Consider the following 17147-nt stretch of genomic DNA (forward strand, 5'->3'; position numbering starts at 1 on the left):
GCAAGGTTCTGAGCAGAGTGACAGAATCTGAAGTTTACAAGGACCACTCTGGCTGCTGTGCTGACAAAGAGAATGGGGCAGAAAGCAGAGTCATCTAGAGGAGAGATGATGGTGGCTTGGACCCGAGTATTAGCAATGGAGGTAGTGAGACATAGTTGGATTCTGGGTATATTTGGAAGGTAGAGTCAACAGACAGGATGGATCCAGAGGTTAAAGAGAGACATCAAGGAGAACACCACGATTTTGTTCTGAGTGGCAGGAAGGATGAGTTGCCATCAGTTGAGTTGGGGAAGATGGCACAGGACTGGGAGTTCAGCTTTGGACACTGATGAAATACAAATGCATATTCTAAAGCGAGTCAAGGAAAATTTGAACATAAATAATTTTCTCTGCCCTTTGGCCTCCTCTCTTCCCTCTACTGTGCATTGCGTATCTGCACCATGCATCGACCAACCTCCCGGTGGGCAGAAATACCTGGTCAACTGTAAAGAGCAACCTTCTCCTAGTATCAACAAGATAACTCCTTAGGAGATAACCTTCCTCCTTGATCTTGTAAGGGGCCCTGATGACCCATGACCCATTACTTGCTTTGTAGGTGTCGATGTGGATTGTGTGAATGTCACTGTGTACGTCATTTAACGAACAAAGCCCTGGATAACTGTGCTTTGACCTCTCACAGGCAGAACAGTACTTGGAGCTTTCTGAGAGGCTGTTCCCGGCTCATACGCCACAATTTGGCTCGAATAAAATTTTTCATTGCTTTCTTAGATCGACTAAGATTAAATTTTTCGTCGACAACACCATGAGGTAGAAACGTGGGAGTCGTTGCACAGAAGTGGTATTTAAAGCAATGGAATCACCAGGGTGTAAAGGTAGGGAAGAGGCTCCAGGTCAGAGTCCTGCCTCACTCCACCTTGAAGGAAGCTGGGTTGAAGAGGAGGAATCAGCAAAAGAGAATGAAAGGAAGCAACCGGAGAGGCAGGAGAAAAACCAGGTGGGTGTGGTGTCCTGGAGGGGAGAGCGCAGGGGCCAGCAGGGAGCTGAGGTAAGGCCCGCTCCTCAGGCTGTGCCCTTGAATCTTCTACGACGTTGGTGGTCCTTCCCCTCAGACCAGCGTTTTTCCTTGGTGAGCAGAGGCACCCCGACCCGTCATCATAACTCTCACTAGATCTCCCTCTGCCCTCCACACACGGACACCAGATAGATAGCAAGACCGTTTGTTTATTGAACCCTTCCCAGCCAGCTCTCCTTTTCCCCTTCTGGTGGGCAGATCCCCAGCCTCCCACCAAGGGCCAAGAAGAGTCAACCGGAGCTTGGCCCTGGCTCCTTCCTCCTGCCAGGCTTCCCTGCCACACAGCCTGGGCTTCCTGGCTTGCCTTGGAGGCTCTGTTGCTCCTTTTCTCCCACAGCCTCCCTCTGGAAGTGTGTGATGTAGGCCACCTGACCCTGATTACAATGGCCAAAGTAAGAGCTCATGGTGCTGTCGGAGAGGCCACTGAGATGCAGCTCTGGGGACAGGGAGATGAGCCTGAGTGTGGGTGCCGCCGCACCTCTGCTCCAGCCCCCTCACACCCCACTCACCTTTGGTGACATTGACTTCGTTGGCCGCCAAGATGTCCGCCTGATTGCTATCTATTCTCCTGTACAAGTCCTCGGCGTTGCCCTGAGGACAGGAGCAAGGGGAACTGGGCTGGATGCCAGGGCAGCCTGGACTTGGAGTTGGGCGTGGGCACATGGAGGTTGCAGGCTGCGGTCAGGCTCTTAACCTGACTGGAAGGGCAGGAAAGGGGACCGAAGGATGCCAGGTGGAGAAGCCCAAGCCAGGGCAGTCCCTCCCGCTGCCGGCCCCGAGGCCGATCTGTGTGTGGGGTGTACAGGGGGAGGGGCTGTGCGCTGGGCTGTGCACAGGGGCACTGTTGTGTCCCGCGGGGCGCGGCGGGGCGGGAGCACTTACACGGAAGAGCTTGTAGAGTTCCTCCCCCATGGACCTGCGCACGTGCTCCTCCACCACTGGGAATAACTGCACAAAGTACTGCGTGGGCGGGCGAGGGGGCGTGACTGCCGTGCCCACGCGCTGTGCCTGCTGCGCCGCCCTGCCGCCCGCCACCCGGCCGCCCAGCGCACCTCTAGCGTGAGGCTGGCCTCCCGCTGGCTGTTGCTGTGATCCATGTTGCCCATGGCGGCCATGAGGCTGTGCACCACGCGCAGGTGCAGCATCTCCTCGGCCAGGCTCGTGTTGCCTCGTGCCAGGATCCTGGGGTGGGATGGCGTGGGGTGGGGGTGGGATTCGTGCTGCGGCGGCCCCGTGGGACCCTCCGGCGGCCGGAGCGCTCTTGGGGGCCCGCGGGCAGCGCCGGAGCCTGGCTTGCCGCATCCGCCCACTACCTGCTGCCCCCTTACCTGATGGCCTTGGCGGCCGCGGCCTGCTGCAAGAACCACGGCAGCTGGGCGGTGAGCTGCAGAACCGAAGAGTCTGGAAGAGGGAGGAGTGGCCGTAAGACTGGAGGACCCCTCGTCCTCGTCTTCCACCCTGCCCCGTCGGGGTCCACCACCCCGTTCTCAGTGGATCCCTACCGCTGACGATCTGGGACTGCTGTTTGCTGGTCTCCTTGAAGGACGGTATCAGCAGCGCCACGAGGCCCTTGAGAAGCGACGGGCACACGTCGTATTTGACCAGGTCCTTGATCAGCTCGATGGCTGGGGAAGGCAGGGGCGCTGGAGAGGCCCGCCGCTCCACTCCCCGCCCTCGCCCTAGCAAGGAAGCAGCACCCCCTCCCCCCCAACTCTTTATCGACCTTTCTTAGCACCTCTTACTGGCCAGCAGTGTGCCAGGCGTGGGGGGAGCTGGGCCGGCGACCCCTCAGTCCTGCCCTTCTGGAGCTCGTGGTTAAAGGGGAGAGGGAGGAGGAGGCCGAGGCCCCCTGGGACTCAGAACCAGCCAGAGCCGGAGGAAGAAGGTGGACGCTTAGAGGCTGAAAAGAGCTGGAGGCCCCACAAAGGTAGGGCCGCCAAAGGGCTTTGAGGAATCTAGAAGGTTTCCTGGAGGAGGGAAGGACGGCGGGTCTTCAAAGGGAGACAGGATGGGGAAAGACAAGGGGTGAGGGGGAGACAGAGCAAGTGGGTGGGGATGTGTAGCAGAAAATGAGAAAGGAGGCGAGGTCGACAGCAGTTTAGAGAAACTTTCTTTTCTGACGGACCCTTATTGAGGCCTTGTTTGCCTAGGCTCTGTGCAGAGGGCTCTCCGTTCAGAGTCCCAGTGACGATCCCTGTGACCAAGGAGCTTCATTTTGCAACAGCATGATGACTTATCCCTATTGGACATTTGAAGGAATGAGGCACAGAGAGGTAAAGCACTTGCCAGAAGGTACCACAGCTAGGAAGTGGTGGAAGCAAAAGGAGGGAAAGATTCGGTTAGGAAGGAGGAGGGGACTAGAATTTAAAGAGGGCATTTTCTGTGGCTGCTTCGCAGTCATTCATTCCATCTAGCATTGACTCAGCCTTTCGGCCAACCTGCATAGGACACGTCTTGTGCCCGGCGAACAGTTTGGTGACAAGTGCTATAAAAGGGGTCGGTGGGCTGTGGGAGAGCCTGGGAAGATGGCAGAGGACTGAATATTTTTGTAAAGAGAAAAGAACCCCAGACAGGCAGAGCTGGTAGCGGGCAGTTAATGTGGTGTGATAGGACAGCGGGTAAACACAAGTGCTTGCTGCATGGAAGACGGGGCTTAGAAATGAGCTGTCCCCCCAGCTGCAGAGTCAAGTGCCGCTGGCCTCTCCACCTACTTCGAGGGCACAGTTGTTTCCCTGACTAGCTCATCTGCATACCAGAATGCAGTGTAGACTACGTGAGAAATATTAACAGTATTATCTGTTTGAAAAAAATAAATTAATGTTTTAGTTTCTTTTTAAAAAATTTTAAAAATCTATTTATTTATTTAAGGCTGCGTTGGGTCTTTGTTACTGTGCACGGGCCTTCTCGAGTTGTGGTAAGCAGAGGGGCTACTCTTTGTTGCAGTGCGCGGGCTTCTCCTTGAGGTGGCTTTTCTTGTTGTGGCGCACCGGCTCTAGGCGCGGGGGCTTCAGTAGTTGTGGCCTTCGGGCTCATTAGTTTTGGCGCACGGGCTTAGTTGCTCGGCGACATGTGGGAATGTCCCGGACCAGAGCTCGAGCCCATGTCCCCTACGTTGGCAGGTGGATTCTTAACCACTACGCCACCAGGGAAGTCCCACCTTTTATTTTCTTGTCAGGAGCTTTTACCCAGTAAGAACATGTTTAGGGGTCATTCTCTACAATGGAAGACAGGTTTTTGTTGGCAGGTACAAAGGCACCACAAACGTTGGGGGACCAACGAGTATATGGGAGGATGGGCATGCATGGTACACACATACACATTCCTCCCCAGTTTAAGGAAATCTTTTGTGTCTTGGCAAAGACTTTCGTGGAGAGAAATACTTGAGAATTGGTAGTGGAATCTTTTGAGGTTTTACTTAAATAAGGGTAAGTATGTGGGTTTTCAAAGACAAATGGCTGATGTGTAGAACTATAAAGAGGTTCGTAGTTAAGAGATAGAAGATGCAGCCAACTTGTTGTTTTAGAAAGCAGTTCCAAGTTTAAGTTGTAGGTTGGGAACTGCGTTCTCTGATTCCCTGCCCCCAGCTGTAAGTGAGGCTCTAGAGAAGTTATATAGCAATCTTACTCATGAACACAGTTGCAAAAATTCTACACAAAATATTAGCAAATTGAGTCTAGCAGTGTGTAAAAGGAATAATGTGCCATCTAGCAATGCACATATGTGACCTTAATAGAAAGAAAGTTTGAGAAAATTGAATCTCAGTGTGGTAAGAGCTATCTACCAAAAACTATAGCAAAGGTCATACCTAATAGAGGAAACCATGGAAACTTTCCGTCTTAGATGAGAAGGCAACCTCCCACACATTCCTCTCCACAAAATCTTTAGTAAAAGGTAAAAGACAAGTGATCTGTTACTTCCCTGGTGGCACAGTGGTTAAGAATTCGCCTGCCAATGCAGGGGACACGGGTTCGAGCCCTGGCCTGGGAAGATCCCACGCGCCGCAGAGCAACTAAGCCCGTGCGCCACAACTACTGAGCCTGCGTGCTAGAGCCCGCAAGCCACAACTACTGAGCCCACGTGCCTCAACTACTGAGCCAGCGCTCCACAACAAGAGAAGCCACTGCAACGAGAAGCCCACGCACCACAACGAAGACCCAAAGGCAGCCGAAAAAACAAAAAAGGACAAGTGATGTGAAGAGAGGCCAGAGTACACTTAGCTACATTTGCCACTCTCTCCTTAACTGATTGTAAGTCTCCAAGACTGGTGTCTATTCCTGTGCTATGGCCGCTCCTCCAGGAAAATCTGTGAAAGGGATTTTTGGAAAAGATGTACTCTCTTTTTCTAATCTCTGGAAGAGTTTAAGACTAGAAATTTTTCTTGAATGTTTGATAGAATTCTCTGAAGCTTCTGGTCTTACGGAAAAAATTAATTATTGATTCATTTTCTTTAATGGTTAGAGGACAGTTTGGGTTTTCTACTTCTCGAGTATGTTTTGGTAAATTATATTTTCTTGCTCTTTTCATCTAAATTTTCAAACATATTGCAAGAAGTTTTCATTATGTCATTAAAAAATCATTTTAATGAATGTACCATCTATAATGATGTCTCCTTTTATAGTCTTCATATTGATTATATGGGTTTTCCCTTTTTGCATCAGTTCCCTTTACCCCCAAGTCCCATGGGAGTAACACAGATGAACGCCTGCTTATGCAATGGATTTTATTACAAAGAGGAACCCTGATTTCAGAGAACCTGAATGTTATATAGCAGTCAGTAAGCATGCCTGCCCTTTGCTCTAAAGGGGAAATTATCTTTCTTTTCTTTTTTTTTTAATTTATGGACTTTATTATTATTTATTTGTCTATCTATCTATTTATTTATTTGTTTATTTATTTATTTATGGCTGCATTGGGTCTTCGTGGCTGCACGCGGGCTTTCTCTAGTTGCGGCAAGCGTGGGCTATTCTTCATTGCAGTGCACGGGCTTCTCATCGTGGTGGCTTCTCTTGTTGCGGAGCATGGGTTCTAGGTGCGCGGGCTTCAGTAGCTGTGTCACGCAGGCTCAACAGTTGTGTCACGCTGGCTCAACAGTTGTGGCACACAGTCTTAGTTGCTCCGTGGCATGTGGGATCTTCTCGAACCAGGGATCAAACCTGTGTCCCGTGCATTGGCAGGCAGATTCTTAACCACTGCGCCACCAGGGAAGTGTCGAAACTATCTTTATTTTCCAACACTCTTTGCTAAACAAACATCCTTGAAAAGATAGTCTGGAACAAAGAACTGTAATTATTTCATTTACAAGGTATGCAGAAACGTGAAAGACCTGTAGAGAATTGTCTCCTAGGATTATTTTTCTTTTGCTAGAAGTAATCCTTTAGCAGACACAGTGGCTCTGTTCCTGAATTTAGGGGGAAAGCATTAGTCTTTCATTATTAAGTATAATGTTAGTTGTAGATTTCTTTTTGTAGATGCTTTTTATCAACCTGAGGAAGTTCTTCTCTCACCCTTTCTTTTTTTCCTTCCTTTTATTTTTTTCCCCGGTGTGCCTCATGGCTTGTGGAATCATAGTTCCCCAACTAGGAATTGAACCTGGGCCCTTGGCAGTGAAAGTGTGGAGTCCTAACCACTGAAGCACCAGGGAATTCCCAGGGAAGCTCTTCTCTAGTCCTATTTTTCTGAGGATTTTAAATTACGAATGAGCTTTGAATTTTGTCACATGCATTTTCTGCAATGATTGATATACAATAATGTGATTTTCCTTCTTTAGTCTGTTAATTTGCTAGATAAAATTGGTTGACTTTAGGGTATTGAACCAGCCTTGCATTCCTGGAGTGAACCCAGTTGGTCTCAGCCTGTTCTTCCCAATCAAAGAATCAAAGAGTTATTCTCCCACGTGGAAGATCCTCAAGGATGTGTAGTGCCACCTCTTCCAGTGCTTGGTACTCTGGGGACAGGCCTCTGGGACAGCCCCTTTCCTCTGTGGGCCAACCTGATTCAGAAACAGCTGGCCACTGCTTCGGCACTTTCTCTTTCATCCAGGCCTCCTGGGATAGCCCTCATAATCCCAACTACACCCTACCCCAACCTCTTATTGCTCAGATATGTTTCTAATCTGGAATCACAGAGCCAGTAACCCTGTGGAGGGAAAGGGTCCAGGACACTGAGCCTCCCTGTCTTCACCCATATGCTCTCCCACCTGGATAAAAATGCAGCCTAGGATGCCTCTGGCCACTTGGCAGCTATAGCCTGGTGCTATAATCTTCCTCACTTGTTCTTTTATTGTTTGGTTGTGAAACCTTTTCTTCCTTTTTCTTGAATTAGTGCTGCTTGGTTTTGGGGTCTGAGTGGTTGGCTCCTCCTCATATCTGACTATAGGGGCCTGGTCAGCTGCAGCACAGCTCTCAGTAGTAGCTGGGCTCTTCCCAGGCACAAGCTGGTGGCACCGTAGTGCCAGGATGCCCTGGAAAAAATGCCAACCTGTGCCTCAGCTTTTCCTGCAGCAAGAAGTGGCTAGGTGAACCTTCAGGGTAAAAATGAATAGATGAGGATATTTTAATGAAATTTCCCTGACCACCAATGGCATTCTCCACCCACATGGGACCAAGCTCTCCAGGAGACAACGACCCTGTTCTGCGTCTTCACTTGGTACTAAATGCTTGAGGCTTCACTGATTATGTATCTGCTCCTTGATTATGAATGGGGATCCTTGGCAAAATGAAGATTTATTCACTGAATCATTGTTGTGTTTTTGGGTTTTTTTGGCTGTGCCACTCAGCTTATGGGATCTTAGTTCCCCGACCAGGGATCAAACCCGGGCCGCGGCAGTGAAAGCACCGAGTCCTAACTGCTGGACCGCTAGGGAATTCCCCAATGAATCACTTTTTTAAAAAAAATAAACTTATTCATTTACTTTTATTTTTGGATGTGTTGGCTCTTTGTTTCTGCGTGTGGGCTTTTCTCTAGTTGTGGTGAGCGGGGCCTACTCTTCGTTGCAGGCTTCTCATTGGGTGGCTTCTCTCGTTGCAGAGCACGGGCTCTAGGCGCGTGGGCTTCAGGAGTTGTGGCCCTCGGGCTCAGTAGTTGTGGCTCACGGGCTCTAGAGCACAGGCTCAGTAGCTGTAGCGCACGGGCTTAGTTGCTCTGTGGCATGTGGGATCTTCCCGGGCCAGAGATTGAACCTGTGTCCCCTTCATTGGCAGGCAGATTCTTAAACACTGTGCCACCAGGGAAGCCCCCACTGAATCACTTTTGATTGAGTTTTAAATTTCACAGGTGACACTTTTACACCCAAAGTGGAAGTGCTAGTCCCTGCCCAGATATCTCCACAAGAACCACAGCCAGTTACAACTCTATACACTGTGCAAATTACTCAGCATAGCTGACTCATTCAGAAAGCAAAGGGAACAGGAGACCGCTGCCATTGGCAGCTTTGCCTGAAGCCTGTGGTGTTGACAACACCCAACTGTCCTAAATTGAAGCACCCACTGATTTATTCATTGGCTGATTCATTCATCTAACAAAATGATTATTGAGCAACTTCTTTGTGCCAGATCCCTGGGCTATAAGGAGGACTAACATACAATCCCTGCCCTCAGGGAGCACACAGTCCATTGGAGGGTACCAGTAAAGAAATTGGCATTTATGATTTGGTGTGAAAAGAGCCATGGGAACACAAAGGAAGCCAGGCTGGTGTGAGGGCCTGTTGAGGTCACGGGGGATAGAGAATCAGGAGAAGACTTCCCTGGAGAAGGTGGCACGTGAACTGGCAAGGCCATGGGGAGGAGAGAAGGACTGGGAGGGAGAATGTGGCGAGTGCCATGTTGGATGGTGTGTGCCACTCTGGTAGCCAGGCAAACAGGGAGGTGTGGCTGGGACGCAGCATGGTGGGTCATGGAGTGAGAGCTAAGGCTGTGTAGGCAGGCCAGCCCCAGCTTCTGGAGGCTTTGCATGTGCCAACTACCCTGTAGAGGAGATGTTTTCTCATCTTTCATTTCAGGGAAGACTAAGACTCAGAAAGATTGACAAGCTTGCCCAAGTTCAAACAGCTAATGAGTAGTGAAATAACTCTGTTGGATTCCAAACCTCATATTCTTCACCGTTAAACTAAGCTCCACTGCAACCTCTCTGGTGGAGGACCAGGAAAATAGACTGTGTGGGTACCATGCTGGAGAGATGGAGATCAGTGTAGATGTGAGAAATACAAAGACCTGAATTATAGCAGTGGAGACAGAATGGAGAAGGCAGAACAGGTCTGAATGATATTAAGGAATTAGAGTTGACTGGTTTTGTTAGAAGTTGGTTTAAGGTGGGAAGCAGGAAGAGATGACAATTACCCACATGTCTAACCTGGGTGATTGGATGCTTTTTGCTGAGATTGGGACCTCGGAGAATGAAAGGTTTGGAGCAGGAATACCAGGAGTCTAATTTTTTTTTTAACACCTTTATTGGAGTATAATTGCTTTACAATGGTGTGTTAGTTTCTGCTGTATAACAAAGTGAATCAGCTGTACCTATACATATGTCCCCATATCCCCTCCCTCTTGTGTCTCCCTCCCACCCTCCCTATCCCACCCCTCTAGGTGGTCACAAAGCACCGAGCTGATCTCCCCGTGCTATGCAGCTGCTTCCCACTAGCTATTTTACATTTGGTAGTGTATATATGTCAATGCCACACTCTCACTTCGTCCCAGCTTACCCTTCCCCCACCCCGTGTCCTCAAGTCCATTATGTACATCTGTGTCTTTATTCCTGTCCTGCCCCTAGGTTCATCAGAACCATTTTTTTTTTAGATTCCATATATATGTGTTAGCATACGGTATTTGTCTTTCTCTTTCTGACTTACTTCACTCTGTGTGACAGCAGGAGTCTAATTCTGAACATGGTCTGTGACATCCAAGGGGAGATGTCCAGAAGGTAAGTGGGTATGAGGGTCAGGCTCTCGGGCTCAGGAGAGAGGTCTGAGCTGCACAGTGGTCACTCAGCCACTCTGCACTTCATCCATAAAATGGGAATAATAGTGATATCTGCCTCATCAGCTTGTTGTGAGGACTAAATGAGTAATGAGCTAGAGCAGTACTCAGTATATAGTCAATACTCTACAAAAGTGAGCTATTATTGTTTCTATCATTCTGGGTGGTAATTAAAACCATGGGAGTGGATGAGGTACCATAGAATCAAAAGGAAGAGAAGAGAAGAAGACCTGGCATTGATTCCTAGGAGAAAAAGAAACCAACACTTAAGGGACTGGTGGAGGAAAAGGGATGTATGAAGGGCTGAGAAATAGTTTCCAGAGAGATAGGAGGAAGACAGGAAAGTGTGGGGTCTGGGAAGGAAGGGATCAGAGTCCTCAGGGAGGAGGGTGGGATCAGGAGGGTTTGTAGTTTGAGAGTTCATGCCCAGTGAGGCTGAGAAGCAGCTCTGCAGGATCTATGCCCATTCATTGGACAAATAACAGATTGGGTATGTGTCAGCTACAGTCAGCACCAGCGCTGACTGAAACTGCAGTAAACAAACAGATGCAAGGAGCATGCCACCGACACTCGATGGAAACTGGAGTGCAAGGGGAAGGATTCCTCCAATCCAAAGAGGAACCACGGAACCCACAGCCTGTCAGCACCAGAAGAAAGCTCTGTGATCACCTGTCTGATAGATGCAGAAACCCAGAACAGAGACTTGCCCAGGGAATTGCAGTGAATGGGAGACAGAGCTGTAGCACCAGCCTTCGTATTCATGTGGCAGACATGCCTCAGAAATGGCATGGCACCTGGGAATTGTGGCTCTGTCAGGCAACCGTTGCCAAGGCACTCAGCACTGATGAGGTTGGTTTTACAATTCTTTGCTGCTAGAGCCTGGGAAAACCAGTGCCCCCGTTCTTTGTCCTCACATCCAGACAAGACTGCCACCTGCTGGCCACACTAAAGAAGTGCACCTCAGTGCCATCCATACACAGCTTTGCTTCCTTTTACAGCAGAGTTGAGGGCATGAATAAGTTGGGCAAATTGCACTGTTGTAAGGAAAAGACCAGCGCCAGGCATCTTCCTGACCAATTACATCCTGCCTTTGATCTCTGTACATTTCTCCACCTCTTTTACCAAATCCTGTTCAAAGCCCAAAGTTGAAACATTAAAAATATATTTTATGCAGTATTTTGTTTTAAAAAGCCAGGCAAGGGACTTCCCTGGTGGCGCAGTGGTTAAGACTCCGCCTGCCAATGCAGGAGACGCGGGTTCGAGCCCTGGTCCGGGAAGATCCCACATGCCGCGGAGCAACAAAGCCCGTGAGCCACAACTACTGAGCCTGTGCTCCAGAGCCAGCCAGTCACAACTACGGAGCCCGTGTGCCACAACTACTGAAGCCCACGCGCGTAGAGCCCATGCTCCACAACAAAAAGAAGCCACCGCAGTGAGAAGCCCGCGCACCGCATCGAAGAGTAGCCCCCGCTCGCCGCAACTAGAGAAAGCGCGGGTGCAGCAACGAAGACCCAACGCAGCCAAAATAAATAAATAAGTAAATAAATAAATTTATTAAAAAGAAAAAAAAGCCAAGCAACAAGGTAATTAGTGTTACGTGCTATGGTGGTATACCTGTTGCTGAATCAATAATTACCAAGGTGTGTCTCCCACTGGTATCTGCCCTTCTGGGCTGGTCTCGCCAAGCCCAACCAGCCTGTGTGCTGGTGCTTAGAAGCATCCCTGTCGAGCGGCACACCCCACACCAGGTGCAGGGTGGGGTGAGGGGAGACAGTATCAGGCCCTGGCGGACACAGTGTTTAGGGCCAGGCCAACTGGGCAATTAGAAACAAGTTTTTCCCAAGGACTTTCTATTTTTAAAAAACTCTGGAAGACGGTATAATAAAACTTATAAATGCTAAGTTAAGTGTCGCAGTTGAAGGGCTCATGTAATTTTGGAGAAATAATGTATCTTTTAAAAACATTCAGTAGGTTTTTATGTGAAACTGTCCTTTAGTGTCAGAGCCTTGTGACCGTTGTTCATTGAAGTTACACAAGACCTGTGCCTCTTACACAGCAGGAAAGGCTGACACTACTCCCCGTGTCAACTCAGAGGAGGAAACAAGGGCACAAGGTTCTACGGGGCAAAAGCTGTAGTTTAAAAAATGAAATCTTTTAGTATTTGCTTGACCTTGTGAAGGGCATGAAGCTGAGACACATAATTTTTAAAACTATGTTTTATTGTAATAATAATGATGTTGTCTATCCTCAGGTTTTGTGTGCTGCTCCAAACTGGTAAAAACAAAGAAGAAAGTCTTGTTCTCGTAACACTGGGGAGACAAGAGAGTGTGGTGGTGAGGAGATGGGTGCAGGAGTCAGACTGTCTGGGTGACCCACAACTTTCCCGCTTAACATCTTTGAGACTTTGGACAGGCTATTTAATTGCTCTGTGCCTCGGTTTCCTCACCTGTAAACCGGGGATGATAATACTACGTACTCCTCAGAATTATCCTGAGTGTCACTGGAGATGATGAAAGAGCTAGAACAGTGCCTGGCACATAGTCATCCTCAGTCACTGGTAGTGATCACCAGTTATTATTACTATGATTATTCCTTCTGTAACAAAGTTCTAGGACAGCAGGAACTTTGTTTCATTTGTCACTATATACACAGTGCCCAGCCCAGTGCCTGCTCTTGTTGAATAAGTAAATGAATGAATGAAAAACTTAAGTTATTTAAAAGTAAACCAACAAAGTACATTATCAAAAAAGTGAAAAGATAACAACAGAATGGAAGAAACCATTCTAGTATCCAGAATACATAAAGAACTCTTACAATTCAACAGCAAAAAGACAACCCAAGTTTTAAAATGGGCATAGGATTTGAATAGATAGTTCTTCAAGGAAGAAACATAAACATCAACAAGCACACGAAAAGACGCTCAACATCTTTAGTCATTAGGTAAATGCAAATCAAAAACTGCAATGAGGTACCACCACTCCACATCCACTAGGATAGCTATATATATATATTTGGACAATAACAAGTGTGGGCAAGGATATGGAGAAATTAGAACACTCAAACATTGCTGGTGGGAATGTAAAATGGTTCAGTTGCTGTGGAAAACAGTTTGACGGTTCCTCAAAAGATTAAATGGAATTACCATATGACCTGGCAAATCCACTCCTAGGTGTATACCCAAAAGAACTACAAACAGGCACTCAAACAAATACATGTGCATGTGTGTTCATAGAAGCTCTATTCACAATAGCCAAAAGGTGGAAACAGCTCAAATGTCCATCAGCAGATGAATGGAGAGACAAATTGTGGTATATCCATACAATGGAATATTATTCAGCCATAATAAAGAACAAAGTACTGGGATTCCCTGGTGGTCCAGTGGTTAGGACTCAGCGCTTTCACTGTGATGGCCTGGGTTCAATCCCTGGTCGGGGAACTAAGATTCTGCAAGCCGCGCAGCGCAACCGAAAAAGAAAAGAAAAGAAAAGAATAAAGTACTGATACATGCTACCACGTAGAAGAACCTCAAAAACAGTATGCTAAGCAAAAGAAGCCTGATACAAAGTTCATATATTGTATGATTCCACTTTTATGAAATATCTGGAATAGGTGGATCCATAGAGACAAGACTGATGGTCTCCAGCAGGTGAGGGGAGGGGTGGTGGTCAGGGTAGGTCCCTGACTAGGAATCAAAGCCCGGCCCCCTGCATTGGGAGTGCGGAGTCTTAGCACTGAAGTCTTAGTGCGGAGACTTCACTGGACCGCCAGGGAAGTCCCAATCACACTTCTTAGTATTAGGAATCTACATAACTTCACAGAACAAAGAACCTCAGGAAAATTAACAATGATGTTCTTGCCCATCGCCAGTCTCTCCAGGTCTCTGGAGGACAGGGGAAGAGATGTCACACATTTGAAGACTCGTCTGTGTCTGTCCTGTTTGGTCACTTAGGGCCACTCTTTCCCTGCACTAACATTTCTAGAGGAGTCCACTGTGTCAGTGAATGCAGTCTGCTTAGGCATGAGTCCTGCTGTTGTACTTTGTGGCTGATAAGCCACACTTCCAGCTTCACTATAGAAAACAGGATCATTTTATGAGCGTGTCAAGTTAATCATAGGTTGTAGGTCAATTAGAAAAAAAAAATTATTCTCCAAATGACCATTTTTCCAAATTCGCAAACATTTCCATTTTACCATAAACTTGTTTCTTATAGCTATCTGTTAAATTTTCAGCAATTTTTATCAGATGGTACAGTGGTTTTAAAACATGTCCACAAAGTTTTTAGTATGTTTCCTTTCAAGAGGTGGCGCCCAATTCTTCTCCCCTTGAGTGTGGGCTCAACTTAGTGACTGGCTTCCAATGAACAGAGTGAAACAGAAGTGACATGTGCAACTTCTGAGATTAGATAATGAAAGATATTGGGGCTTCCTCTTTGCTCTCTCTTGGATCACTCGCTCTGGGAGAAGCCAGCTGACGTGTCAGGACACTCAAGCAGCCCTAGAGCGAGGTCCACATGGTGAAGAACGGAGGCTTCCTGCCAACAACCAGCACTAACTTGCCAGGCGTGTAAGTGAGCCACCCTGGAAGCCTGTCCTCCAGACCAGATCATGCCTTCGGATGACTACAGCCCCAGCTGACCGCCTGACTGCAGTCTCATGACACACCCTGAGCCAGAATCATTCATTTAAGCTGCTCCCAGATTCCGGACCCACAAAAACTGTGGGAGATGATAAATGTTTATTTTTTTTTAGTCACTGGGTTTTAGGGTAATTTGTTATATAGCAATAGGTAATGAATATAGATGGACTGATTTAACAGCTTTTGCGGATTTCTGCAAAGTTTGAATATAATGCCTTTCATGTGGCCTTCATAGCAGCATTTTAAGGAATCTTCATTTGTCTCTGCCCAAGCTCTCTGTAGCTGCAGTGGCAGGGAGTAGGGGCAAGGAGGGGGGACCTGGTGAGGAAACTTGCTGGAGGTCACCATGCTACATGGCCTAGACTGCCCATCCTTGGGAGAAGAGGGGATGGGGAGGGGGTGGGGCAGAGAAAGGGAGGGCAAGGGTCAGAGAAGGGGACCAACCAAGGGCAGAAAGTGGTACTGAGGGGCCGAGAGAGGCTGAGACCCCTGAGAACTCAGAAGTTCCGGCTTCTCCCAGCTCTCCTAGGCCCTACCAATACAACCAAGAGGAACTGCTATGCACTTTAAATATTTTAAACATTTAAAGTAAACATTTTCAGTAAATTGGTAATTTGGTGAATTGGGTACTCAGCAAATTGGTCATCTGGCCAGTTGATTTTTGGGTAAGCATACACTTGGCAAATTAATTTACAATAATTTGTCTGTTTCTAATTAAGTCATACATAGTAATTTTTATGTTCCTAAGGTAATAATTTATTTGTAACAGATACTAATATATGTACACACACATATATTTCAAATTCCCAACAGAATTAATTTCTCCTTCCAAAAAATGTTGTGACTTTGACATTTCTCTTCTCCAGGGAGGGAGACCAGTGAGTGAATACTTCTGTGGCTTTAGACTGCTCGTCATGATTAAGTCCCTGCCTGCCACTAATTCCATTATAAATCGAGATAAATTCCAGGCAGGACCACTTTGGAGAAGTCCTCCCTTAATTTTAATTTTGACTCTTTTAGACTGAATGGAATCATCATTAAAAGAAATTCTGAAGTCTTAATTCCATGAAAAAAAAACCAAAAACAAACAATCCTCAGAAATTAGCAGATGTAAGTGTCAGAACCCTTTCCCTGGTTATTTCTACTTCAGAGTGAAGAACAGACAAGAATGGGCAATCAGAATCTGCTGCAGTGGGGACCAGAAAGCCATTACTTGGTCCCAGGTTTCCTCTTCCACTCTTTTGTAGGAACCTGGAAGGGCAGGGCTTTCCCCACGACCTTCAACGTGGGGCTCCCTGACCCACCCCTCCTCCAGGGGTCCCTGCATGGGTATGGAGGAGATGTAATGTTACAAAACCCAGCTTGGCCAGACAAACATATTTCAGGAAACTGCATGAAAATATGGAGAAAGGGGAGAAAAAGGAAGAAAGAGAAGCTTATCCCACCTAGACAGACACGGAGCCACCACAACATATGTGCCCCACATGGCCCACTGCAGTGGTTTTAAAACTTGGCCACAAAATCATTTGATCCCCCTCCCATCAAGATGTGGGATCTACTTGCTTCCTTTGAATCTGGCCAGGAAGTGATGCTATGTGACTTAAGAAGCTAGGTTGGGCTTCCTTGGTGGCACAGTGGTTAAGAATCTGCCTGACAATGCAGGGGACACAGGTTCGATCCCTGGTCCAGGAAGATCCCACATGCCGCGGACCAACTAAGCCCCTGCACCACAACTACTGAGCCTGTACTCTAGAGCCGCGAGCCACAACTACTGAGCCCGCGTGCCTAGAGCCTGTGCTCCGCAACAAGAGAAGCCACTGCAATGAGAAGCCCGTGCACCGCAACGAAGAGCAGCCCCCGGTCGCTGCAACTAGAGAAAGCCTGCACACAGCAACAAAGACATAACACAGACAAAAATAAAATAAATAAAATAAATAAATTTATTATAAAAAAAAACCTAGGTCAGGAAAGGCTATGCAGCTTCAGTCTGCAATGTCTTGGAAGCTCACTCAGGATTCCTCTTGGAATCTGGCCACCAAGCTGAGAGAAGCCTAAGCTACAGGGAGAGGCCACATGTAGGTGCTGCAGTGCACAGTCCCAGCTCTGAGTCCCACCTTCAAGACCCAGAAGATCCCGGCCTCTTTGTGCTGCTCAAGGCTTGGTCTTGGGTGAGGCAAGTGAAACATTTGCCTCTGATGCAAAATTTAAGGGAGAGATCAAAATCCAGTAATCAAGATAGATACTTTTTAATGCAATTTAAAAAATCAATGCAAAAAAAATGAATGAAGAACGACCTATCAAAATGTTAAATAAAAACAGTAAGAGTGCCATGTGGAGCCATATTGGAGCCCGAGACAAAAGGAAAAATCAGTAAGAGTGATCCTCACTCGGGTTCCTGCTGTGGTCCCAGCTGTCTTCCAGCTGAGGCCCCAGGAATCATGGAGCAGAGGTAATCCATCTCTGCTGTGTC

General features: G+C 47.6%; 1 protein-coding gene across 1 annotated transcript in view; it reads right to left on the reverse strand.

Moving 5' to 3' along the window:
- The window catches only part of ARMH1 (armadillo like helical domain containing 1), an 81531-nt gene that overhangs the window by 31738 nt on the left and 32646 nt on the right, over positions 1-17147 (reverse strand). The window contains exons 8-12 of the mRNA XM_049697316.1: positions 2575-2697; positions 2401-2473; positions 2125-2254; positions 1955-2032; positions 1582-1663 (exon numbers count right to left, since the gene is read on the reverse strand). Coding sequence (XP_049553273.1) covers positions 1582-1663; positions 1955-2032; positions 2125-2254; positions 2401-2473; positions 2575-2697 — 486 coding nt within the window. The remainder of the gene's footprint in view (positions 1-1581; positions 1664-1954; positions 2033-2124; positions 2255-2400; positions 2474-2574; positions 2698-17147) is intronic.

The sequence above is a fragment of the Orcinus orca genome, chromosome 1 (genome assembly GCF_937001465.1).
Source record: "Orcinus orca chromosome 1, mOrcOrc1.1, whole genome shotgun sequence".
NCBI classification, from domain to species: Eukaryota; Metazoa; Chordata; class Mammalia; order Artiodactyla; family Delphinidae; genus Orcinus; species Orcinus orca.